We start from the raw sequence: 26375 nt of genomic DNA, 5'->3' as shown, positions 1-26375 counted from the left end.
TGAAAGAACTCCGGATATTCAGAACGGAGATGGTCCTCGCGTTCCCAGGTGGCTTCTCGGTCGGAATGATGAGACCACTTCACTTTCAGGAATTTGATTGACTTGTTGCGAGTCTTGCGCTCAGTTTCTTCAAGAATAGCAACGGGGTGCTCATGATAAGACAGATCTTCTTGGAGGTCAATCTCTTCGAAGTTGATGGTGCGCTCAGGAGTCTTGAAGCACTTGCGAAGCTGCGACACGTGGAACACATCGTGCACGTTCGCGAAGTTGGAAGGAAGCTCAAGTTGATAGGCGAGGTCGCCTCTTTTGCCAATGATCTTGAAAGGACCCACGTATCTAGGGGCAAGCTTCCCTTTGATACCGAAGCGACGAGTGCCTTTCATTGGAGAGACGCGGAGGTAGACAAGGTCTCCGATCTCGAAAGCCAAATCACGGTGCTTACTATCATAGTAACTCTTCTGGCGCGATTGCGCGGCTTTGAGATTTTCACGGATGACTTTACACATTTCTTCAGCCTCTGTGATTAAGTCATTGCCAAGAAGTTGGCGTTCACCAGTCTCTGACCAATTGAGAGGAGTACAGCACTTTCTGCCATAGAGAATCTTGAATGGGGCCTTGCCCGAACTCGCTTGGAAGCTGTTGTTATAGGAGAACTCGGCATATGGAAGACAATCTTCCCATTTCATGCCAAAGGAAATGACACAAGCCCTGAGCATATCTTCAAGAATTTGATTTACTCACTCAACTTGGCCGCTAGTTTGAGGATGGAAAACTGTGCTGAAACGAATGCTGGTGCCCATGGCCTTCTAGAAGGAGTCCCAGAACTTAGAAGTGAAGATGTTTCCACGATCTGAAGAAATCAATTGTGGAATGCCGTGCAAGGAGACAATTCTGGAGGTGTATAGTTCTGCCAACTGAGCTGCTGTGATGGATTCTTTGATTGGAAGGAAATGAGCCACTTTAGAAAGCTTGTCGATGACAACGAAGATAGCATCATTTCCGCGCTTGGACTTTGGAAATCCAGTCACGAAGTCCATTTCGATATGATCAAACTTCCACTCTGGGATAGCAAGAGGTTGGAGGAGACCAGCTGGTCGTTGGTGTTCTGCTTTCACCCTTCGACAGACATCACATTCATTCACGAATTGAGCGATTTCTCACTTCATTCGAGTCCACCAATACGACTGCCTGAGGTCATGGTACATCTTCGTACTTCCCGGATGAATGGAAAGAAGAGAATTGTGTGCCTCGTTCATAATGACTTTCCTAAGATCACCTTTAGGAACCACAATCCGGTCCTCGAAGAATAAAGTGTCTCTGTCATCAATGCGATAGCACTTGTATTTGGAAAGACCCTTGTCGATACCACGTTTCACCTTCTTCGCCATGGTATCCAGGAGTTGTGCCTCACGAATTTGATCTTCCAAAGTAGGAGAGACTATGAGGTTGGCAAGAAAGCCTTGAGGAACAACTTGGAGATTCAGCTTGCGGAAAGCTTCACAAAGATCCGGTTGGAATGGCTTGAGAATTAAGCTGTTGCAATAAGCCTTCCTGCTTAAAGCATCTGCAATGACATTGGCTTTGCCTGTAGTATACTCAATACTCGGATTGTACTCTTGAATCATTTCGACCCATCGAGTCTGCCTGAGATTGAGGTTGGGTTGAGTGAAGATGTACTTGAGACTCTTGTGATCGGTGAATATGTCCACTTGTCTTCCCAACAAGAGATGTCTCCAAGTTATTAATGCATGGACAACTGCCGCCAACTCAAGGTCGTGAGTGGGGTAGTTCTTTTCGTTGGGCTTCAACTGACGAGAGGTATAGGCCACAACTTTCTTCTCTTGCATTAATACAGCACCGAGACCTTGGAGAGAAGCATCACAGAAAACTTCGAAAGGCTTGGATTCATCAGGAGGAGTTAAGACAGGAGCTGTAACGAGTTTCTCTTTGCGAGTGTTGAAAGCAACGTCACACTCAGGAGACCAGACATACTTCACATGCTTCTGGAGGAGGTTGGAAAGAGGCTTTGCAATCTTAGAGAAATTCTCAACGAATCTTCGGCAATAGCTTGCAAGACCAAGAAAACTGCGGAGCTGATTGACATTCTGAGGAGGTTCCCAATTCACAATTGCAGACACCTTCTCGGGATTAACAGCGATGCCCTTGGCAGAGATGATGTGACCAAGGTAAAGAACTTCATCGAGCCAAAACTCACATTTGGAAAACTTCGCATAAAATTGATACTCCCTGAGCTTGTTGAGCACCAATCGCAAATGTTTGGCATGATCCTTCTTATTCTTGGAGAAGACCAAGATATCATCGAGATACACCAGGACGAATTCATTGGTATAGGGGTTGAAGATGAAATTCATCATCCGAGAGAATGTTGGAGGAGCATTCACAAGGCCGAAAGACATAACAGTATATTCATAAGAACCAAAGCTTGTTCTGAATGCTGTCTTGGGAATATCTTCTTCACGAATGCGAATCTGATGATAACCCATACGAAGGTCAAGCTTGGAGAATACTTTAGCGCCTTTGAGTCGCTCGAATAGCTCATTGATGTTGGGAAGTGGATACTTGTTCTTGATTGTCTTCTTGTTCAATGGACGGTAGTCGACACAAAGTCGTTCCGTGCCATCCTTCTTCTGGACGAAAAGAACACCACAACCCCACGGAGATGAACTCGGTCTGATCAAACCCAGACGCTCTTGTTCATCGAGCTGTTTCTTCAATTCCTTCAGCTCCTTGGGTCCAAGCTTGTAAGGACGCTTGCAAACGGGTTCAGTGTCGGGCTCAAGATTGATAACAAACTCAACTGGCCGGTGAGGAGGCATACCCGGAAGCTCTTCTGGAAAGACATCTTGATACTCACAAATGACTGGAATCTGAGAGATGGCATTCAACTCGCCCTTCTCATTGAGAGAAAATAACCGAATGGTTTCATCACGAGCGGCATAGATAATCACATCCTCAGAAGAGTGTGTCAATTGAATTTCCCTAGCAGCACAATCAAGTTGAGCCTCATGCTTAGAAAGCCAGTCCATCCCGAGAATTAGATCAATATCCGAGTCACCAAGAACCATTGGTTTAGACAGAAATTTATAGTTTCCCATCTTGATGGAAACATCGGGAGCAACCAAACTAGAAGTTATAAGCTTTCCCAGAGAAACAACTTGCATAACTTTGGATAGAATCTCTGTGTCAACATTGTGCTTCGATGCAAATGGGTATGACATGAAAGAATGCGATGCACCAGTATTAAAAAAACTTTTGCAGGAAAGTCATTAACATGAAGATTACCCCATTATCACATCAGTAGATTCCTCCGCTTGAGCTGCATTCATCATGTTCACCTTAGAAAACTTGGGATTATGCTTGACCACTGCATTGCTGGAAGATCTCATAGGAGGAGGAGGCGGAAGGCGCCTTTGGTTGAAGCATTTGTTAGCATAGTGACCTTTCTACTGACACTTGTTGCAAGTCACCTCTGAGAGTGGACGATGATAAGGAGCATTCGACTTTGGAGCTTGATTCTGAGACTTGTTTTGATAGCCAGGGTTGGGTGGGTGGGAAGATCCATGGCCACCTTTGTTCTTCTGCTGGTAAGGCTGACGAAACGGAGGAGGAGGAGGCAACCAGAACTTCTGTTGCTTAGCAGCCACTAGTGAGGAAGAAGAAGACTGAACTGCGTCCCTGACTCTCTTCTTAGAAGCCTCACACTTGAGCTGAGCAGCCTCTTGCTTCAGTGCCATATTGTAGAAATCATCATACTTGGTCGGCTCAAAAAGCACAAGAGGTAATTGCAGATCTTCTCTGAGGCCACCTCTGAATTGATAGATCATGCTCTTCTCATCAGGAACGTCTTGCTTAGCGAAGCAAGCGAGTTTCTGAAACTGAGTATTGTATTGATACACGGACATGCTGCCTTGCTTGAGATTGCGGAACTCCTCACGCTTGCTCTCAACAACACTTTGTGGAATGTGGTGAGCTTTGAAGTCTCGACGGAAATCATCCCAGGTAATCACACGACCTCCTCTGGAATCTTTGTATTGTTGATACCACTCGGCAGCTTGATCCTTGAGTTGAAAAGAAGCGAAATTGACAAAGTCCTCAGGCCTGACATTGCTACATTCAAAATGCTTGTTGATGTCCACGAGCCAATCATTGGCATCCGTGGCCTCGGCACAGTAGCTGAAAGACTTGGGCTGATTTGTGAGAAACTGGTTGAGGGTAGCGAAGTGAGGCTGATTGTTGCCTTGACCTTGATTTCCTTGATTGCCTTGCCCTTGGGTGCGTTCTTGCAAGAGTTGCAGAATCATCTGAGCATTGGTGTTGGTGGCTGCCATGATCGCTTGCCATGCCTCCGGAGGCGGAGGTGGTGGCGGAGGGTTCGCCTGACTTCCTTCATTGCGTTACGGCTTCTAACGCGTTGGCGGAGCCAACCTGAAGAGGGTGACATCCGTTAGCATCTTGATAGACAAATAGACAAGTAGAATCAATGAATAGAAATTGCAACATATAGTCTTCACAATAAACATTCGAACGAGGATGAACGAATGAATTCCATAGTAAATCATCACACTTCCATTAAGTTGAGAAGCCACTTAGAAAAAAAGTATGGAATCAACATTTGACTTCGAAGCAACTTGAATACCACAATTCAAAACAAACAAAGTATTGGCTTGCAGAATAAGCCGGAACAAACATATGATAGAGATTTCGTCCGAAGTTTTCGTGGTGGGGCCCACACGGGCTCGATCGTACAGCACCATCATGTACAAGGCAGTGCACATGACATACGAAGCGTATTGACTCTAGTGCAAGTGGGAGACTGAAGGAAATATGCCCAAGAGGCAATAATACGGTTGTTATTTATATTTCCTTATATCATGATAAATGTTTATTATTCATGCTAGAATTGTATTAACCAGAAACTTAGTACATGTGTGAATACATAGACAAACAAAGTGTCTCTAGTATGCCTCTACTAGACTAGCTCGTTAATCAAAGATGGTTAAGTTTCCTAGCCATAGACATGTGTTGTCATTTGATGAACGAGATCACATCATTAGAGAATGATGTGATGGACAAGACCCATCCGTTAGCTTAGCACTATGATCGTTTAGTTTATTGCTATTGCTTTCTTCATGACTTATACATGTTCCTATGACTATGAGATTATGCAACTCCCGAATACCGGAGGAACACTTAGTGTGCTATCAAACGTCACAACGTAACTGGGTGATTATAAAGATGCTCTACAGGTGTCTCCGATGGTGTTTGTTGAGTTGGCATAGATCGAGATTAGGATTTGTCACTCCGATTGTCAGAGAGGTATTTGTGGGCCCTCTCGGTAATGCACATCACTATAAGCCTTGCAAGCAATGTGACTAATGAGTTAGTTGCGGGATGATGCATTACGGAACGAGTAAAGAGACTTGCCGGTAACGAGATTCAACTAGGTATGTTGATACCGAGGATCGAATCTCGGGCAAGTAACATACCGATGAAAAAGGGAACAACGTATGTTGTTGTGCGGTTTGACCGATAAAGATCTTCGTAGAATATGTAGGAACCAATATGAGCATCCAGGTTCCGCTATTGGTTATTGACCTAAGAGTGTCTCGGTCATGTCTACATAGTTCTCGAACCCGTAGGGTCCGCACGCTTAACGTTTGATGACGATTGGTATTATGAGTTTATGTGATTTGATGTAATGAAGGTTGTTCGGAGTTCTGGATGAGATCACGGACATGACGAGGAGTCCCGAAATGGTCGAGACATAAAGATTCATATATTGGAAGGCTACATTCGGACACCGGAATGGTTCGGGTCGTTTCGGATAAGTTTCGGAGTACCGGGGGTTACCGGAACCCCCCCGGAAGTTATTGGGCCTCATGGGCCTAGTGGTGGAAGATAGGAGGCAGGCCAAGGTGTGGCGCGCGACCCCCCCCCCCTATCCCAAACCGAATTGGACTAGGGCTAGGCCCCCCCTTTCCTTCTCTTCTTCCTCTCCTTCCTTCTTCTCTCCTACATGGACTAGGAAAGGGGGGAAGCCTACTCCTACTAGGAGTAGGAATCCCCCCTTGGGCGCGCCCCTTGTGGCCGGCCCTCCTCCTCCTCCCCTCCTTTATATACGGGGGAGGGGGCACCCCATAGACACAAAAGTTGATCTTTAGCCGTGTGCGGTGCCCCCCTCCACAGTTTTCCACCTCGGTCATATTGTCGCAGTGCTTAGGCGAAGCCCTGCGTCGGTAACTTCATCATCACCGTCACCACGCCGTCGTGCTGATGAAACTCTCCCTCGGCCTCAGCTGGATCTAGAGTTCAAGGGACGTCACCGAGATGAACGTGTGCAGATCGCGGAGGTGTCGTGCGTTCGGTACTTGATCGGTGTGATCGCGAAGACGTTCGACTACATGAACCGCGTTACTAAACGCTTCCGCTTTTGGTCTACGAGGGTACGTGGACACACTCTCCCGCTCGTTGCTATCCTTCTTGCGTGATCGTAGAATTTTTTTTGAAATACTTCGTTCCCAACAGTTTCATGAAAGGGTGTACATGCTAGGCATGCATGTAGAAGAGGACAAAATGCAGGAAGGTAATGATAAGACCGACTCCAACCGCGTCAACACCACTACTACAAAAGCAATTACAAACTGATGGCCATCTATCACAAGCATGTAGTCAGCCATCATAGTTGCTGATACGTGCATTATGCATCATAAATTTAGCATATAAGCATGCCAATTTCACTCACTATTTAATCTACATTGAATATATCTTGTCAACAATCAGATTCTTATTTAAGGGCTACATCGGTCGATCGATGTGACCCGTGTTCTGAAAAGGAGCAATAATTAAGAGATTTATGTATATTATAACAATGTCTTAAAACACGATAAAGTTTATCTGTGAAAACAAAACCATAACTAAATGAGTGTCGACCGAGGCTAGTGAGCCCAATAAAATAGGTTGGCATGCTAGAGGGCACGTCACCCTAATGTGTGGGCCTTGTAGCCTTGTAGGGCACCTTTGCGACCCTCCTTTTTATAAGATATCCTTCATACCCTAAAATAGATACTAGATGCTTGGTGAAGGTAATAAAAAGGTTGCTACAGGATGAAGAAGTCATTTCATCACAACGAAGGGATGGATTCTCCACACCCCTGTGGCCTCGAGTTGTCACTAGCACCGAAGCAACATGGGAAGCACCATTTTCACTGACAACACCGTCACCATCTTTAATGTCTTTCATATGCAGTGTTTATCGATTGAATCTCATAACCCGCTATCAGTATTGTCTCTCTATTGTTGATTGATGTTGTGCGGTTGACGCAGAATTTATAATTTAAGATTGTAGACAATATCCATTAAAAATTTAATTTCATGTAGTAGGCGGAATTTCCACAACCATTGCACATGTCGATATGGGTTGGGGTGTAAGCCCCTCTTTTGGGGGGCTATGTATTTTCCTCCTCTGGCTTTCTTGAATGGGCGTGTGAGCTACGTCTCCCTTATTGCGAGACATAGCTCCGGCTCGCCTCTTGCATGAGGTTAGTGGATCGGTCCAGTACTGTAGTTGCCTCTGCGCGAGTTTGTTTCTTTATGCTCTTTGTGTTCTTCACTTTCGGGTTTCACTATTTACAATTGGTTTTCTTCATATTTTTTCTATTTTGATTTTTTCCTTTTCTATTTTTCTTCAGGTTTCCTTGTTGTTTTCATTGGGTTTTTTTCTTTTACTTTTTACTTTTATTTTTCCTTTCTTATTCAACACATGTCTACTTGTTTTCATACACATTGTGCATTTTTCATATACATCAGGAACATTTTTTATACATGTTTAATATATTTTCAACTACGCGATTAAGATTTTTGAAATATATGTTTTGATTTCTTTTTCCATAAACATTGTAAAATTTTGTATACATCTAAAGCAGTTTTATACACGTTTAACATTTTTAAATACATGATTAATAATTCTTAAAATATTTTTTTTAAAATGGAATACATGTTAAACTGTGGGAACATTTTTTCCATTGTATATTGATAAAAAAATGTCAGAAAGATATTTTTGAAATGTCTGAACATTTTTTAAAATTTAATTCAGAAAAGGCACATAAAATGTTCTGAAAATTTAAATAATCATTATACAATTTTAAAAAATATTATATTAATTAAAAAATGTACATGACATTTTTTTAAATGTTTCGGCATTTCAAAAAATATGTTGTGAAATTTCTAAAAAAATATACAATGTAAAATGATTGCCCACCTAGTTAAAAATGATTTGTAATCCTTCTCAGCACAGATTTGAAAAATGTTTAACAAATATTCAAAACAAATGTATTTAAGAAAATATAAATCACATATTTAAAAAAAATTCAATGTGTATTAAACAAGTGTTACAATATGTATTGAAAAAAGTAGACATGTGTTGATAAAAGAAAAAAATAGGAAAAAACTAAGAAAACTTTTGATGACACACAGAAAATCGAAGAGAATTGGTGAGAGAAAGACAGAAACAAATAGGTAAACAAACCACAGGAAAAACAGTCAAAACCAGGAAAAAATCACGTGAAAAACTGGTCAAAACCAGTAGAGAGACAAAAACAGGGGAAAACCACACGGAAAAAGGTCAAAAGCTTTCCTGAAAATTCGTTTCCGAGAACCCGTACTGGGCCGGACCATCTGCCTACCACCAGCGCCGAGACTTACTTAGGACTCGCTACCGGCGATATATAGCACCCACTGGCCCTTTCTCGCTATAAGCGAGACAAAGCCGCGCCCTTGAATATGGGCTGCCTGAAGGTGCTTTAACCTGGACGAGGCAAGTGAATCTTAGCCTTTTCCTAGAGTAACTTGGGAGAAATGTGCATGCAAAAATGCCAAAAAAAAACTTCCGTGAACTCTTGCATCTTGACAAAATCCAATAAAAATTTATATGTGACATAGTTTTTCGTTGGAATTTTGATAGCCTTCTATTCCGAAGTGTTTCCGTACAAAACATTACAACACTTTTACAAATTCCTATATACTTAAGTAGTTAATCCCCATAATTTGTATTTATTTTAACATGCACACATGTCACATCATCAACTCCACTACTTTATTTCTCTTAACATGCATGCATGCCTATACTAAGTCACTTAACATGCACACATCCCACTATAACCATAATACTTTATTTCTCTCAACATGCATAAGAAATATTACTTGATAAATATATTTTTACATCTATATAATAGTAAAATACAACAAGTGATATGTATTTTTAATCTTTAGTCTAATTTCAAATTGAAGACAATCAAATCTCATCAGAAATAATATTATTGCTGCTTTTTCCCACATGTTTCCACGTGATACGTATTTTTAATCTTTAGACTCATTTCAAATTGAAGACAACCAAATCTCATCAGAAATAATATTGTTGCAGCTTTTTCTCACATGTTTCCACAACAATGCGCGGGGTATCATCTACTTTCTTCCATACGCCCCGTCCATTAAACACAACTGATGCAAAGGTGACCAAATGGGCCGGTCCCGACGTGCCGTCTTGATGGCCCACATGCCCGGTCCGTGGTGGGCATGGCCGACATGTTTATAATTGGTCGTGCCGGCACGTGGCCCGCCCTAGGGCCGTGTCTGGGCTACGAGGCTGGACACGGCCCTTTTTTTTAGGATTCTTTATTTATTTTTATGTATTAGCTCTTCCAAACAACCAAAATAGGCCAAAACAACCCAAAATAAGGGGGCTGGTGGGCTAAACATGCCGATGGGCCGTCCTATTTCCTTGTTGGAGTTCCCTGCCTGCCCCGTTTAGGCCTGCCTGGCCCGTTTAGGTAGGCCCTGCCGGCCCATCTGGCCAGGTCTGAACCGAAGAATACTCAATTACGGACCCCTCAAATCAAAACCCAAACACAAAACCCTGTCTCGTCGCGCTCTGACCGACCGTCGTACCGCCTACCATGGCCTCCCCCTCGTCGTCCCCGCCGCGCCGCACACCCACCACCGGCGGGAGGCAGTCCCCCTTCTTCCGCGACCTCGCCCTTGCCATCCCTTCCCACCGGACCTCCGGGTCCCTCGACCCCTCATCCACGCCGCCGCCGCCGCCGCCCGTTTTCACCCTCGACGACCGCCTATACGCACAGGATTTCTCCCCTGATCGATCCGCCTCCAACCTCCTCCCCGTCGCTCCATCCCCATCCCCACCCACACGCGCTTCCTCCGCCAGTCGCCCGCCCTCATGGGACCGCTCCCGCGCCATTCCCCCCGGTCCGTGCTCGCTGAGTGACTGGATCGTGGAGCCGGCCCGTAAAGAGGTCCTCGCGCTGCCCCCGCCATCGCCGCCTCCTACTCGTGCGGCGAACGAGGAGGTGCGATCGCCGGTGATTCCGTTTCCTGCGCCGTCCAGGACGGCTCCATCAGCGAGCGTCACGGGGGCCGACGGGGAGGAGTGGGTCACCGTGTTCGGGTAAGGGGAGGGTGTGTGACGCTTCACGAGATGGACTAAACAGCCATGAAAGTTTGACAGTGGTATGTAATTTTTCGCTTCGTTTGCAGATTCACCGCGAGGGAGACCAACCTTGTTCTGCGAGAGTTTGGGAAGTGTGGGGTGATACTGAGACACTGCTCTGGCCCAGGAGATGGTAATTGGCTTCACATATTGTATCAGGTAGCCCCTTTCACTAGCTCTCTGCTACTGTCGCGAGCTGCCTGTTTTTCTTCGTAACTCATAAATCAACCTTTCGTAACTGCATCGACCATAACAAGTTATGGTTATTTGATTCAAAAGGCTAATTGCCCTTCTAGCCTTTATTTTTCGTCTTAAGATGCTCTGGGCATGCTTGGTTTGATGCCAAAACACCGGATAGCCAATTTTTGGTAGCAAACCAATCATGCCCCAATATTGCAGTGTCCTATCAGTTTCAATTAGTACGATATGGTTTTTGATCTACTTAGTCACATCTTTAGACATGAATGTAGTACTAAATTTACGGGAGTCAGGCTGTTTTACTTGGATCACTAAGCATGTATCATAATCATGATACAGTATCTTATAGCCTTTCCTTTCCTTTCTGAAACGCAGCGGTTTATTTCTAGACAGAAAGAAATCATAAAACAGCAGCAAATAGTTATAATACGTTCAAAAAGTTCTTCCCTTGCTGAGAATTTTGTACCATTGGCGTTATTTAGAAAATTGAGTGAATACATCCCTAGACTTCTGTATATCTTTCTCTTCATTCTCTGCGGTTACTTTGGAACATTTACTTGATTAGGAACCAATGCAGCCATACTTCTATGTAGATTTTCTTGTGGTTGTTCTGTTTTTCTAGTACCTACAGAACATCTTAACATTTTTCTCGCTGTCGACTAATATATTGTTTTTGCTCGTGAAGCACCAATACGATGCTCGAAGGGCCCTTGAAAAGAATGGAATCCAGCTGTTTAGTGGCGTTGCAATTGGGGTTAAAATTACTGATCCAGTGCAGCGGCAAATGGATGAGAAGATGAGTGAGAGCAATTATAAGGGCTTCATGGTTTCCTTGCCTTCGAAATCATCTATACAGAATGCAGGGGCATCAAGCAATTTAGGAGATCTCCCACGTCCCTATGACCCAAAAGCTGGCAGAAATGTTAACAGAGACATGGGGTGTTCAACAGGAAGTGTTGCCATGCCAGCAAAATCAGTATTGGCAAAAACTTTGGACTTGATTTTTGGCATTTGATATGCAGTGCTGGAGATTCTATGATATTTTCCAACCCTTGCTCGTCGCTTCTGTGGATTCTCTTTTTGTCACTGGATGTGCTGATCTGCGAGTTCCTTATTTCTAGTTCTAGTGTCTGAAGATGGTATTGTTTTTCACTGCAGTTGGAGTAGTTCTTTTCCCCAGCATCTGAGCATATCTATTCCTGGGTTCTGTTGTGTAGTATTTGCAATGTGAAACGTTTGCGTTGGCAATGTAATATATACCTTTCTAAAGTGGCGAGAGGTGTAAAAGGGTTTTGATGATTATACATGGTGTTATACTCAGACCAGAAATGATGGCCAGTCATTTTTCATTGCTTCAAGCTGTTTTATTCGTTCTGCTGAGCGAGATAGCAAAGTTAGCACTGTTTTTTGGTACATGCAGTTATTCTGTGGCATCACATTAGTACTCTCGGTCCAGAATTCCAATCTACTCCCCCGTCCCATAATATAAGCGCGTTTTTGACCCGGCGGAGGGAGTATGTCTATGTCCTTGGATTTGTTTACGTTGTCCAAATTTCTGCATTTGCTGCAGGATTATACGCTTGCTTACTCTCATTCATTTCAAGTATGAAGTTCACGCGTTTCTCATTTCACCAAGTTACAAGCCCCTTCAGACTCAGTTTTCCGTAGTACGTATCGATCTTTTTTTAGAAAAAGAAAATACAGATTTTCACAATTATGTAGAACCATTGCATCCTCTAACAGTTATGAAAGGTCTATGTTTCTATAGTACAAACTATGTGTAGTTGACATTCGAATATTATACTTTAGATGGCATGAAAAACAGTAATCTAAAATTATAATTAATTTTCAGTTTTGTGCATATAAATACCCGACAATTCATTCTAATAACTTTTGGCTAACATCATCACAAGATAAATAAATTATTGTTGGGGTATTTTAGTCATGTCAAAATCACAGAAAACGTGGATACCAAAATTTAGATTACCTCTCCTGGATTTCATGAATTTGTAATCCGGAAAATGAGCAATTCTGTACACATTTCAAATATAGCAGTGCACGCTTTTTATGTTGCTACTTATTTATTATAGTATGAATCAGCGGTGATATCATTTCATGGTTCCTTAAGATAAATAGTCATTCTGATACGGATATAGTTCTGAATATGTTTTCTCGACTCGCAAAAAAAAAGAATATGTTTTTCTGGTAGCTCTCACCATTAATAGGTGGTGTGGATAGTCAAATGTCATGGGACCTTATGTCACTAAATGTTGCTAAAAATATGTCACATATACTAGTGGGCCGAAGGATTTTTTTATTGAAGTGTACATAAATACCTCATCAATCTCATGTCTTTTTTTTTGCCTGAATACGCACAAGCATGCATAAAAAACCCACCAGGAAAAAGTGGTGGGGAGCCCATCCACTTAAGTCAGTTACAACAACACACCCAACTCCGGCCAGTAAAAAACCTACACAAATTATTCCTCATGCCTAACCCACGTAGAAAACACCACAAAGAAGGGTTCAAGATCGCCTTTGACCAATGATGGAGCGACACCATCAAAGACAATGGTCATCTAGCTCCTCCTTCAACTGATGATGTGTAACGCCCCGAATCGATGCGCCAGGTGTCTTCCAGTTATTCGTCGTCGGTGCCATGTCATTTGCCTGCGTGTTGCATTTTACCATGTCATCATCTGCATGTTTTTCAAAACTTGCATCCATTCGGGTTCCGTCGGTTCTTTCTGTTGTCCGTTCTGAGTCCAACCACACTCGCACGCGCCCGTCGCCCCTCTCAGACCTTGTTTCGTCAGCGGGAGAAAAACTTTCTCGGAATGGGCCGAGATTTGCCGAGTGGCCTTGGTATAGCACCGGTAGACCGCCCGTCAAATTTCGTTCCATTTGAAGGTCGTTTGATGCCCCAACGATTAACCGGGTAACCGTAAATCCCACTTTTGTGCAGCCCAACACCCCATGAGCCCATTCAAAACCCCTCCATGCTCTCGGTCGTTCGATCATGATCGTGTGGGCGAAAATCACGCCTCATTTGGACTCTTCTAGCTCCATCTAGCTATAAATATGCCCTTCCCGTCCAAATTCGCAGATGAAACCCTAGCAATCTTCCCCACTCCGCCGCCGGACACGTCCAACTCGCGCTGGACGAAATCCCGCCGCCGTCCGTAGCCAATTCGGCGCTGCCACGTCGCCCCGCCGGCTCCCCTCCACAGCAGGCCCGCCGAGCCCGAGCCAGGCCCTCCCCGGCCCGGCTTCCCGCGCCGCCGTCCGCGCCCTTCGCCTCCCAGGGCCGCGCCTCCCGCCGGAGGTTCGCCGCCGCCCCTCCCGCCGGAGGTTCGCCGCCGCCCCTCCGCCACCGCCGCCTTTGACCCCGCCGTCGGTCAACCTACGCCGCCGTCGCCCGACCTCACCTCGCCGCCTCCTCGTCGCCGGTGCGCCGCCGCCCCTCGGCCTCCCGCTCGCCGGCGCCCCGCTCTGCCGCCTGTCGACCTCGCCGGCCCCGTCGCCGGGCGCCTCGTCGCCGGATCCGGCGGGTGGGACGAGATCCACCCGCCCGGCCATCCAAACGCGCTTCCCCGTCCCGCTCCGCGCCGTCCAGGGTCCTCCCCGTCCAATTTTTCGGAGGGTATATTTCTGGTTAAGTCCCTGAGAAATCATTTTATAGTGCATAATTTGACCTGCTGTAACTTCGTGCTCGCTGCTCCGATTTGCATGTATAATATATCAAAATGTTCATCATGAGATGCTCTTCATTTCATTCCATTGTGTCATGTTTGTTTGAGTCCATCTTGATGCCTTAATCATCGTTGCCAGAGTGCTATATGATGTTAACTGCTGTCTGTTTACAGAGCTTGGTGATTTGTCTTTTTCATTGCATTTTGTGTGTGCATCCTATGAGCATGAGTTCTACATGTGTTTTGAACTACATCATGCTATCTTTACAGGGGTACTTGTATTATATTTTTTGTGATCTATGTGGTGACTAGCACAAGCATGCCAAGTAGCCTCCCTGATGTTGCTGATTTCTGTGACTTGGTCTTTTCTGCTAAGTCTGTAGCTGTAACATTGTGATGCCATGTAAACCTGCTGTCACCATGAGTTCTATGCATAATCTGGAGATGTTCACTAAGGATGTTTTATTACACATGTTATGCTCTATCCATCCATGCCCTTGTTTGAATTTGTGGCCTGCTGTAGCTTGTTATAATCTTGCTCCAAACTTTCTAAATAATGTTGTTGTCAGCCTGTTAACGTGAAGTTCAGTTTTGACATGTGTTTTGCTAGTGATCCATGCACCCTATGAACTTGCTATTACCATGCTTAGCTTCATGAACTTGTCTTCTTGCTGTGAGTTACCTTCACATGCCAAGAAATGCTTTGTGGTGAGTGATTTGATCTCGCAAAGATGCCTTCATAATTCTGTTTATGACATGCTCAGTTTTTCTGCCAAGTCTGAATCTGTTTATAAAACTTGCTATGTTTACATGGGTGCCATCATATCTTATGTACCTTTTTGGCTCGTGATCAGTAAGGGACTTTTGTTCTATGCAATTAGTAGATCCATTCCATTCTTTTGTTTGCTATTATATGTTCCTGTAGCATGTTGTTGGATAGCTCTAAATATTGCAACCTGTTGTTATTTCTGTCATGTCTAGTGAATTCTGCCAAGTCTGTGAAATTGTTATTATTTGCAATCTTGCCATGTCCTTTTGAGCATGTTCTAGTGATTTATGGAGATAGCTCAGTGTTCATGTTTTGTCATGCTTTACCTGTACATCACGTCCATGTGTTTTGTTTTCACGTTGAGGTGCTGTAGCATATTGTTTTGATGCTTGCAAGATGCCTAGTTTCTGTTTTGGACAGATTGTTGTTATATCTTGTTTGGAGTGTATGTGTTGCACCGTTGCTCCGTTTTGAGCATGCTCTATATGAAACTTGCTTGGAATTGCATGTAGTTTCATCTTATCATGTTGCATCCTTATCTTGAGTGTGTTTGCTTGATGTTTGAATGCATTTTGCATCAATGCCATGTTTAACTTGTTTTGCTCATATCTTGTAGGCCGTAGCTCCGAACTAAATAAACTTTATATGTAACTTGACTAGATTTTCGTGTAGATCATCTTGGTGCATCTTAACTTGCTGTTTAACAACTTGAACATAAGGTTTAGTCAGATCTGGGCCAATTTCGAAATTTGCATATGGGGATTTACCGGAATTGTTATATGTTGTTTCCGGCCTCATTTAAACTTGCTTTGATGTGTTGCTCTTGTATGCATCATCTCTTGCCATGAGTAGCTTCATGTAGCCTTGTCATGCATCATACTTGATTGAGCATCATGCCTTGTTCTTGTGTGGTGTGTTTACCATGTTGTGTGCTTCTTCTCGATAGTTCCCGTTTCGTTGCGACCGTGAGGATTCGTTCGTCTACGCTTGGTTCGTCTTCGTGGCTTCATCTTCTTCATGGACTCGTTCGTCTTCCTAGTGGGATTTCAGGCAAGATGACCGTTACCCTGAATCTTACTACTATCATTGCTATGCTAGTTGCTTCGTTCTATCGCTATGCTGCGCTACCTATCACTTGCTCTTCAAGCCTCCCAAATTGCCATGATAGCCTCTAACCTTTTTCACCCTTCCTAGCAAACCGTTGTTTGGCTATGTTACCGCCTTTGCTCAGCCCCTCTTATAGCGTTGCTAGTTGCAGGTGAAGATGAAGATTGCTCCATGTCGGATCATGTTTATGTTGGGATATCACAATATCTCTTATTTAATTAATGCATCTATATACTTGGTAAAGGATGGAAGGCTCGGCCTTATGCCTGGTGTTTTGTTCCACTCTTGCCGCCCTAGTTTCCGTCATACCGGTGTTATGTTCCTTGATTTTGCGTTCCTTACGCGGTCGGGTTGTTATGGGGACCCCTTGACAGTTCGCTTTGAATAAAACTCCTCCAGCAAGGCCCAACCTTGGTTTTACATTTGCCTCACCTAGCCTTTTTCCCTTGGGAGTCGCGCTCCCGAGGGTCATCTTATATTACCCCCCCCCGGCCAGTGCTCCTCGGAGTGTTGGTCCAAACTAGAGCACCGTGCGGGACCATCCCTTGGCAACTTGGGTTACGTCGGTACCTGTACGCTTAGCTCATCCGGTGTTGCCCTGAGAACGAGATATGTGCAGCTCCTATCGGGATTGTCGGCACATCGGGCGGCTTTGCTGGTCTTGTTTTACCATTGTCGAAATGTCTTGTAAACCGGGATTCCGAGACTGATCGGGTTTTCCTGGGAGAAGGAATATCCTTCGTTGACCGTGAGAGCTTATAATGGGCTAAGTTGGGACACCCCTGCAGGGTATTATCTTTCGAAAGCCGTGCCCGCGGTTATGTGGCAGATGGGAATTTGTTAATGTCCGGTTATAGAGAACTTGACACTTGACTTAATTAAAACGCATCAACCGCGTGTGTAACCGTGATGGTCTCTTTTCGGCGGAGTCCGGGAAGTGAACACGGTTTTTGGGTTATATTTGACGTAAGTAGGAGTTCAGGATCACTTCTTGATCACTGCTAGTTGACGACCGTTCCATTGTTTCTCTTCTCGCTCTTGTTTGCGTATGTTAGCCATCATACTTGCTTAGTCGGTGCTGCAACCTCACCACTTTACCCCCTTCCTTACCCATTAAGCTTTGCTAGTCTTGATACCCATGGTAATGGGATTGCTGAGTCCTTGTGGCTCACAGATTACTACAACAACAGTTGCAGGTACAGGTTTTGCGATGATCATGACGCGAGAGCGATGTTACTTGTTTTGGAGTTCTTCTTCTGCTTCTTCTTCGATCAGAGGATAGGTTCCAGGTCGGCAGCCTGGGCTAGCAGGGTGGATGTCGTTTGAGCTTCTGTTTGTGTTTCATCCGTAGTCGGATGTTGTTCTTATGTTTGTTGTATTGATGTATTCTTGCGGCATTTGTATGCCTCTTGTATGTATCCCCATCTATTATGTAATGTTGATGTAATGATATCCACCTTGCAAAAGCGTTTTCAATATGCGGGTCTATCCTTGGTGGGACCTTCGAGTTCCTCTTGGATAGGGTCGCATATTGGGCGTGACATGATGCTCAGCCAACTATGCGTCATCGAGGAGCTTCAAAAGGTTATGTTCCATGGACCTGTCTGTCCAGACCTGGGATTGTCGTCCAACTTTCTTCATAGCCTTGTTCTTCGGGGCGGCAATTAGTTTTTCAGGTTGTTATCATCGACATCTTCTAGCTTTGACTAACAATCTCTCAGTTGTTGTGTCAACGATGTTTTCTCTGGCTTCGATATCAGAGGTCCAAAGAAGCATTGAGCTTCACCCATGACGCGCTGTTGGCGAGTGCATGAGGAAAGATGCTTATGTTGAAATTTTCTTAGTGTGCTATTTAAATAACTACTCATATCATGGACCAAGGGACACTTATCTAATATTTTTACACCATCGATGATCAGTCATTGATCCGACCAGCTAGCTGGCAGCACTATGTTAGGATGTATCTCCTTGATTGGCACCCACCAAACATTAATACATCTAACATATTGCTTCAGATAGTGGCAATGAATAAAACACTATGAATTGATGTAATCCGTCTAGTTGATACAACTTACAATAACACATCGGATGACAGCATCAAATAGCTAGGTTCAAACTTGGCAACATGGCAGGAAAGAATCATACATTCACTGCAAAAAATACAGGAGAATGTTGTTGCTCGCTCTGACGCCTTGATGAATCTGAAGCTCAGAACACTGTCAATCCCGTAATTAAGCATTTCTAGCTATTTTTAAGAAGCAATAAGCAAAGTCATGGAAATAAATTAGGAAAGCAACTAATGGGGTTGAGTAGGGGAATACAGACTTAAATACGCTACTGGTCCAGTATTTCTCACATAAGAAGAAGCACATCAAAATTATAAGATAAGATAGCCTAGGCAATGAAGGTCACACTCAAGTAGACAACTTTTAGCACAGGTTTCAGAAAATCTAGAGATATGGCGTATAATGTCTTATCACAACAAAGAAACATGATAAGGAAGGCACCAATCTTACTCTTTGGACGAACTGGGCGTTTATTTTGCAGCACCACATCCCGGCCGGGCAATCAACCAATACGAGGGTCCTGTTAATCCTCAGGCAAAGTAAGGTGGAAATACAAACAGAGGGGATTAAGGAACAAAATTGAGCCTCCGAAGGGCAATGAGCAGTAGTGGAGGAGCGAAGATTCAATACCTTTGGATCTTGCCTGGGGGTGAGGAAGAGCACATAGCGGGCGTGAAAATCAATAGCATGTCGTCCCCATTTGAACCATCATGTGTACTTGCAAAGCACTCGAAAAAGCCCATGAGAATTGATGGCTTTGCGACCAACCTTCATTGAACAAACCTTCCCCAATTCTCCAATTCTCAAACCTTCACTGCCAAACGCATATATACCGGAACCGACCTTCCCTAGTTCTCCGAACAAATTTCGATCAATTAGTATCTGATAGCACCTGTAGAAAACTGAGGTCGGATTTTTTTTCCAGCAATTCGAAGTAAAATCCGAACAAAATAGAGTAACATGATAAAGAGGAAATTGTCGAGGTGCGTTTGCCAGATTATTATTTGGGGAAGGAGAAAGCGCAAGGGGCAGAGCTTATGTACGCACGCGGACATGCGACGAGATAAATAATGCACCTTAACAACCATTAATGGATTTGAGAAACGGAAGATCTACTGCTCACATCAAATGCCGGCGGATCAGGTTCGCATCCCGTTTCCGCATCAGCCGGGGAGACGCGCATGGCTGCTCGGCTGCTTTGCATCCCCTTTCCGCTTGACTGCTCGCCAGCGTCGGCTGGATCCCCTCAATTCTCCCTCACAGACGGATCGCCCGCATTGATTTCCATGTTTCACACATCGCTCGCGCCGGCTGGATCTGATCCCCGCGTCGGTCGATCTCTCTCTCCCTTGCCTTCGTTTTTCTTTTTGTTTGGTAGAGTAAATCGAACGCGGGATAGCGATCCACTGTACTCTGGCGTAGTTAGCTAAATGGGCCAGGGAGAAGGCCCAGTGAACCACATATCTTAGATTTAGCTCGTGGAGCAGCAGCCCCTTAGGACAACTGGGCCACGAAAACACACACACGATGGAGGCGCATCTAACGGCCAAAAATGACCCTGACGCAAGATCTGATGGCCGAAATGGCTGATGGCGTGAGAGGGCTCGGTTTAGGGTCAGTTATACTGTCCTAAATAAGTATACATATATCTGGCAACACGTAGGTTACTGAGAATACTTAATGGAGGCGTGCCCCCCCCCAAAAAAACCCTTAGCGGCCAGGCACTCCTCATGTCGCATCGTCAGCCTCCTCCACCGGACTCGGGCGCGGCGGGGAGGGGGGGGGGGCAGATATGGCTGCAGTAGTAATTTGGGGTTCTTCCCCGTGGTTAGGGTTATTGAGTTGCCGACACTTTGGTCATGGCTGGAGTGGCAGCGATGCTCGATGTATTGGTCAGGGCGGTGAGGTGGCGTCGATGTCCCACAGTCGAAATAATGTCCTCTTTGCCCTCTCCATGCTTCGACGGTGCGTCGAGCACTGGCGGAGGACGCGTGTAGGTGTGTCTTCAGCGGATCTCTTTGGACCCGGTCGACGTTAGTCACCGATAGACCCATCTGGATTTGGTTGCCCTGGTGCGTTGGCTCTTTGGTGCGTTGACTCTTTGGGGCCTTGACACGTCCACTTCCCAACTGTCAACTATAATAAGGTTTGACTGGCTCCAGCGAGGGAGGGACGATGACAATGGCACGCCTTCTACTCGCTGCAGTGATTGTAGACTTGTAGTCATCGCTAGATGGTCCATGAATCTAGTTTTAATTTTTTATTTTACTTTTGTGGATATGTGCATTGCCATTACTAGATCACACCCTATGCATTGCCGCGGGGATCAGTTGCTGTATATTTTCATAAGATGAAGATGAATATTTGACTTAATAATATAATACACATGTTTGATAACATCATATTTGCACTCAGTTACTAGTAGGGAGTTCAAAAACAACCATAAAGGTTTGTGAGAGAAGATAACTGGGTATGAAGGTCAAATGCATTGATGTATGCATGGTGTAATTAATTTCAGCTTTTTGGGTGATGAGGTCGCATAGCTGCATGTGCTCTAAAATAGTTAACAGGGGTTGGGGTAGTTCTTTAAATATACTACCTCTGTAAAAAAATATAAGAGCATTTAGATCACTACTTTACAGAGGGAATAGAAGATATCTTATCAATAGATCAGAAGAGTTTTTTGCATAAATAGATAAAGTATACATACTCACCAACTATTCATAGCACAACGACTTTCCGACTGTCTACTAAAACAACTTTTGCCTGGCTTAGTGAGGGAGGGGCGATGAGAATGCCGCGCCATAGGCTCGCTACAGTGTTGTAGTCGTTGTTAGGTGGTCTATATATTTGAATGTAATTTTTATTATTTCTAATGATCGTTGTGCTACCATGATTAAAGAGAATAGATCCGAAGATTTCCAAAGAAAAAGTATAAATACCCACCAAGCTCTTGACCATTAACGGTCAGATTTCAGCTTTGCTGGAAAGCATGTCCGAAGGAGCATCTCAATGTTTTTTATAAAAGCATGCCGAAGAAGCATTTTGGAGGAGGTCCAAGCATTTCGGAGTTAAGCGTCCCTTTTTTACGGGTAAATCAGAGTGCTTTATTCAGACAAAAGCATTCCCGGGACAATCTGCCAAAAGACTGGTTAGGAGGAAGCTAGGAGTTTCATCAAGCCAGCTCTCAGTCACATTCAACGTGCATGCATGTTTTGTACAAAGATGCGCTGGAAGGTTTGCTGATCTATTTACATGTTGAACATCAAAAAAGCTAAACAGATCACTAAGCTCTCCTATTTCTAATAGGATAGGAGCCACAATAGAACGAAAATTGTGGCGAGTGTTCCACGGTGTCACCAACTCCAGACAGTCAACTTCCATTATCACAGGCATGAATCCTCAAAGAGTGGCAAAGAGGACTCCATCCCGCAGTGAATAAGCGGGTCCGAGATACACATAAAGGGTTTGCACCATGAGCCTAGCAATGTAGAGGACGAGCGAGCGACACCACCTGCACCACCACGCCGAGCTACAAGAGGGCTCCATCTATGGTGATCTTCACAACACCCATGTCGGGTGGACGCCAGCCCAAACTGGCAAAACTGAGGCTACCTTTCGTGGTAGATGAAGAAGGGCAATCGCCTCCTTCGTTGCTCAAATCGTAGATGTAGGGTCACGCCCCTCCTCCCCATGTTTAATTCGGTTGCTGGAATGCCAGATAGACCACATGATGGCTGTGATCTTCGTCCTTTCTCTCTCTTCTGCTGTGGTCAGGTCTTGAGTCTTACTCAATACTCACACCTTGTAACACAGCCAAGAACTCCTTCTTTGCTGATCTATTTTGAACTCTTTCAAAATCATGTCAAGGTGTGCGTTCTTTGAAAGTATCATCAGGCGTCTTGATCTATCTCTATAGATCTTGATGCCCAATATGTAAGCAGCTTTATCCAGGTCTTCCTTTGAAAAACTCCTTTCAAACAACCCTTTATGCTTTCCAGAAATTTTACATCATTTCGGATCAACAATATGTCATTCACATATACTTATCAGAAATGTTCTAGCGCTCCCACTCACTTTATTGTAAATACAAGTTTCTAACAAACTTTGTATAAACCCAAAAACTTTGATCACTCCATCAAAGCGTATATTCTGACTCCGAGATGCTTGCTCTAGTCCATGGAAGGATCACTGGAGCTAGCAAACCTTTTAGCATCCTTAGGATCGACAAAACCTTTCTGATTGTATCACATACAACCTTTCCTTATGAAAACTGGTAAGGAAACTTTTTTTGGCATCCATCTGCCAGATTTCATAAATGTAGCTAATGCTAACATGATTCCGACGGACTTAAGCATCGCTACGGATGAGAAAATCTCATCGTAGTCAACTCCTTGAACTTGTGAAAATACTCTTTGCCACAAGTCGAGCTTCATAGACGGTAACATTACCGTCCATGTCCGTCTTCTTCTTAAAGATCCATTTATCTCAATGGCTTGCCGATCATCGGGCAAGTTCACCAAAGTCCATGCTTTGTTCTGATACATGGATCCTATCTCGGATTTCATGGCTTCTAACCATTTGTCGGAATATGGGCCCACCATCGCTTCTCCATAGCTCGTAGGTTCAGTATTGTCTAGCAACATGACTTCCAAGACAGGATTACGTACCACTCTGAAGTAGTACGCATCCTTATCGACCTACGAGGTTCGGTAGTGACTTGACCCGAAGTTTCATGATCACTATCATAAGCTTCCACTTCAATTGGTGTAGGTGCCACAGGAACAACTTCCTGTGCCCTGCTACATACTAGTTGAAGTTGTGGTTCAATAACCTCATCAAGTCTCCACCATCCTCCCACTCAATTCTTTCGAGAGAAACTTTTCCTCGAGAAAGGACTCGTTTCTAGAAGCAATTACTTTTGCTTCCAGATCTGAAATAGGAGGTATACCCAACTGTTTTGGGTATTCTATGAAGATGCATTTATCCGCTTTGGGTTCGAGCTTATCAGCCTGAAACTTTTCCACATAAGCGTCGCAGCCCCAAACTTTTAAGAAACGACAACTTAGGTTTCTCTAAACGGTGTCATCTCAACGGAATTGCGTGGTGCCCCTTTTAAAGTGAATGCGGTTGTCTCTAATGCCTAACCCATAAACGATAGTGGTAATTCGACAAGAGACATCATGGTATGCACCATATCCAATAGGGTGCAGTTATGATGTTCGGACACACCATCACACTGTGGTGTTCCAGGCGGTATTAATTGTGAAACACTTTCCACAATGTCTTAATTGTGTGCCAAACTCGTAACTCAGATACTCATCTCTATGATCATATCACAGACATTTTATCCTCTTGTCACGACGATCTTCAACTTCACTCTGAAATTACTCGAACCTTTCAATAATTCAGACTTGTGTTTCATCAAGTAAATACACTCAGCATCTACTCAAATCATCTGTGAAGTAAGAACATAACGAGATCCACTGCATGCCTCAGCACTCATTGGACTGCATACATCAAAATGTATTACTTCCAACAAGCTGCTCTCTTGTTCCATCTTACTGAAAATGAGGCCTTTCAGTCATCTTGCCCATGTGGTATGATTTGCATGTCTCAAGTGATTCAAAATCAAGTGAGTCCAAACGATCCATCTGCATGGAGTTTCTTCATACCAATAGACATGGTTCGCATGTCTCAATCTTTTCAAAAATGAGTGAGTCCAAAGATCCATCTACATGGAGCTTCTTCATGCGTTCTATACCAATATGACTCAAATGGCAGTGCCACAAGTATGTGGTACTATCATTACTATTTTATATCTTTTGGCACGAACATGTGTATCACTGCGATCGAGATTCATTTTAGGTGCAAGACCATTGAAGGTATTATTCAAATAAACAGAGTAACCATTATTCTCCTTAAATGAATAACCGTATTGCGATAAACATAATCCAATCATGCTCAACGCAAACACCAAATCTCGATGGTAGAGGGAGCATGCGATGCTTGATCACATCAACCTTGGAAACACTTCCAACACATATCGTCATCTCACCTTTAGCTAGTCTCCATTTATTCCGCAGCTTTTATTTCGAGTTACTAACACTTAGCAACTGAACCGGTATCTAATACCCTGGTGCTGCTAGGAGTACTAGTAAAGTACACATTCATATAATGTATATCCAATATACTTCTTTCGACCTTGCCTGCCTTCTCATCTACCAAGTATCTAGGGTAGTACTGCTTCAGTGACCGTTCCCCTCATTACAGAAGCACTTAGTCTCGGGTTTGGGTTTAACCTTGGGATTCTTCACTAGAGCAGCAAATGATTTGCTGTTTCATGAAGTATCCCTTTTGCCCTTGCCCTTCTTGAAACTAGTGGTTTTACTAACCATCAACAATTGATGCTCCTATTTGATTTCTACTTTCGCGGTGTCAAACATCGCGAATAGCTCCGATCATCATATCTATCCCTGATATGTTATAGTTCATCACGAAGCTCTAATAGCTTGGTGGCAGTGACTATGGAGAACCATCAGTATCTCATCTGGAAGATTAACTCCCACTCGATTCAAGAGATTGTGGCACTCAGACAATCTGAGCACATGCTCAATGATTGAGCTTTTCTCCCTTAGTTTGCAGGCTTAAGAAACTTGTCAGAGGTCTCATACCTCTTGACGTGGGCACTAGTCTGAAATCCCAATTTCAGTCTTCGGAACATCTCACATGTTTCAAAACGTCTTTGGTGCCACAATTCTAAACCGTTAGCATTACGCACTGAACTATCACGTAGTCATCAAAACGTGTATGTCAGATGTTTCGCAACATCTACAGACGACGCTGAGGTTCAGCACACCGAGCGGTGCATTAAGGACATAAGCCTTCTGTGCAGCAATGAGGACAATCCTCAGTTTACGGACCTAGTCCGCATAATTGCTACTATCAACTTTCAACTAAATTTTCTCTAGGAACATATCTTAAACAGTAGAACTAAAGCGTAAGCTATGACATGATTTGCAAAGACCTTTTGACTATGTTCATGATAATTAAGTTCATCTGATTATTCAATGAACTCCCACTCAAATAGACATCCCTCTAGTCATCTAAGTGATACATGATCCGAGTCAAATTAGGCCGTGTCCGATCATCACGTGAGTGGACTAGTCATCATCGGTGAACATCTCCATGTTGATTGTATCTACCATACGACTCATGTTCGACCTTTCGGTCTCTTGTGTTTCGAGGCCATGTCTGTACATGCTAGGCTCGTCAAGTCAACCTAAGTGTTTCGCATGTGTTCCGAGGCCATGTCTGTACATGCTAGGCTCGTCAACACCCATTGTATTCGAACGTTAGAATCTATCACACCCGATCATCACGTGGTGCTTCGAAACAACGAACCTTCACAACGGTGCACAGTTACGGGGAACACGTCTCTTGAAATTTTAGTGAGGGATCATCTTATTTATGCTACCGTCGTTCTAAGCAAATAAGATGTAAACATGATAAACATCACATGCAAATCATAAAGTGACGTGATATGGCCAATATCATCTTGCGCCTTTGATCTCCATCTGCGAGGCGCGGCATGATCACCTTCGTCACCAGCATGACACCATGATCTCCATCATCATGATCTCCATCATTGTGTCTTCACGAAGTTGTCTTGCCAACTATTACTTCTACTACTATGGCTAACGGTTAGCAATAAAGTAAAGCAATTACATGGCGTTTTCATTGACACGCAGGTCATACAATAAATTAAGACAACTCCTATGGCTCCTGCCGGTTGTCATACTCATCGACATGCAAGTCGTGATTCCTATTACAAGAATATGATCAATCTCATACATCACATATATCATTCATCACATCCTTTTGACCATATCACATCACATAGCATACCCTGCAAAACAAGTTAGACGTCCTCTAATTGCTGTTGCATGTTTTACGTGGCTGCTATGGGTTTCTAGCAAGAACGTTTCTTACCTACGCAAAAGCCACAACGTGATATGCCAATT

General features: G+C 43.9%; 1 protein-coding gene and 1 long non-coding RNA gene across 3 annotated transcripts; one reads left to right on the top strand and one right to left on the bottom strand.

The window, feature by feature from the left end:
- Positions 1-9952: 9952 nt before the first annotated feature.
- On the top strand, positions 9953-11925 carry LOC123074706 (nuclear pore complex protein NUP35). The gene is made up of 3 exons (XM_044497477.1): positions 9953-10477; positions 10567-10678; positions 11403-11925. The coding sequence occupies exons 1-3, from the start codon at positions 9972-9974 to the stop codon at positions 11730-11732; spliced, it is 948 nt and encodes a 315-aa protein (XP_044353412.1). The 5' UTR covers positions 9953-9971; the 3' UTR covers positions 11733-11925.
- Positions 11926-18314: 6389 nt separating this feature from the next.
- LOC123079038 (uncharacterized) lies at positions 18315-19772 on the bottom strand. Of its 2 annotated transcripts, none has more exons than XR_006437816.1 (3): positions 19475-19772; positions 18982-19243; positions 18315-18871 (listed from the first exon to the last, which is right to left on the bottom strand). It is a non-coding gene; the product is annotated as an uncharacterized lncRNA (long non-coding RNA). The 2 variants fall into 2 exon arrangements; XR_006437817.1 differs by having other exon boundaries at positions 18982-19199; positions 19475-19767.
- Between the last annotated feature and the right edge of the window lie 6603 nt (positions 19773-26375).

This window comes from Triticum aestivum, chromosome 3D (genome assembly GCF_018294505.1).
Source record: "Triticum aestivum cultivar Chinese Spring chromosome 3D, IWGSC CS RefSeq v2.1, whole genome shotgun sequence".
Taxonomy (NCBI): Eukaryota; Viridiplantae; Streptophyta; class Magnoliopsida; order Poales; family Poaceae; genus Triticum; species Triticum aestivum.
Note: the sequence above shows the minus strand (reverse complement) of the source record. Positions and strands in the feature narration are given on the sequence as shown.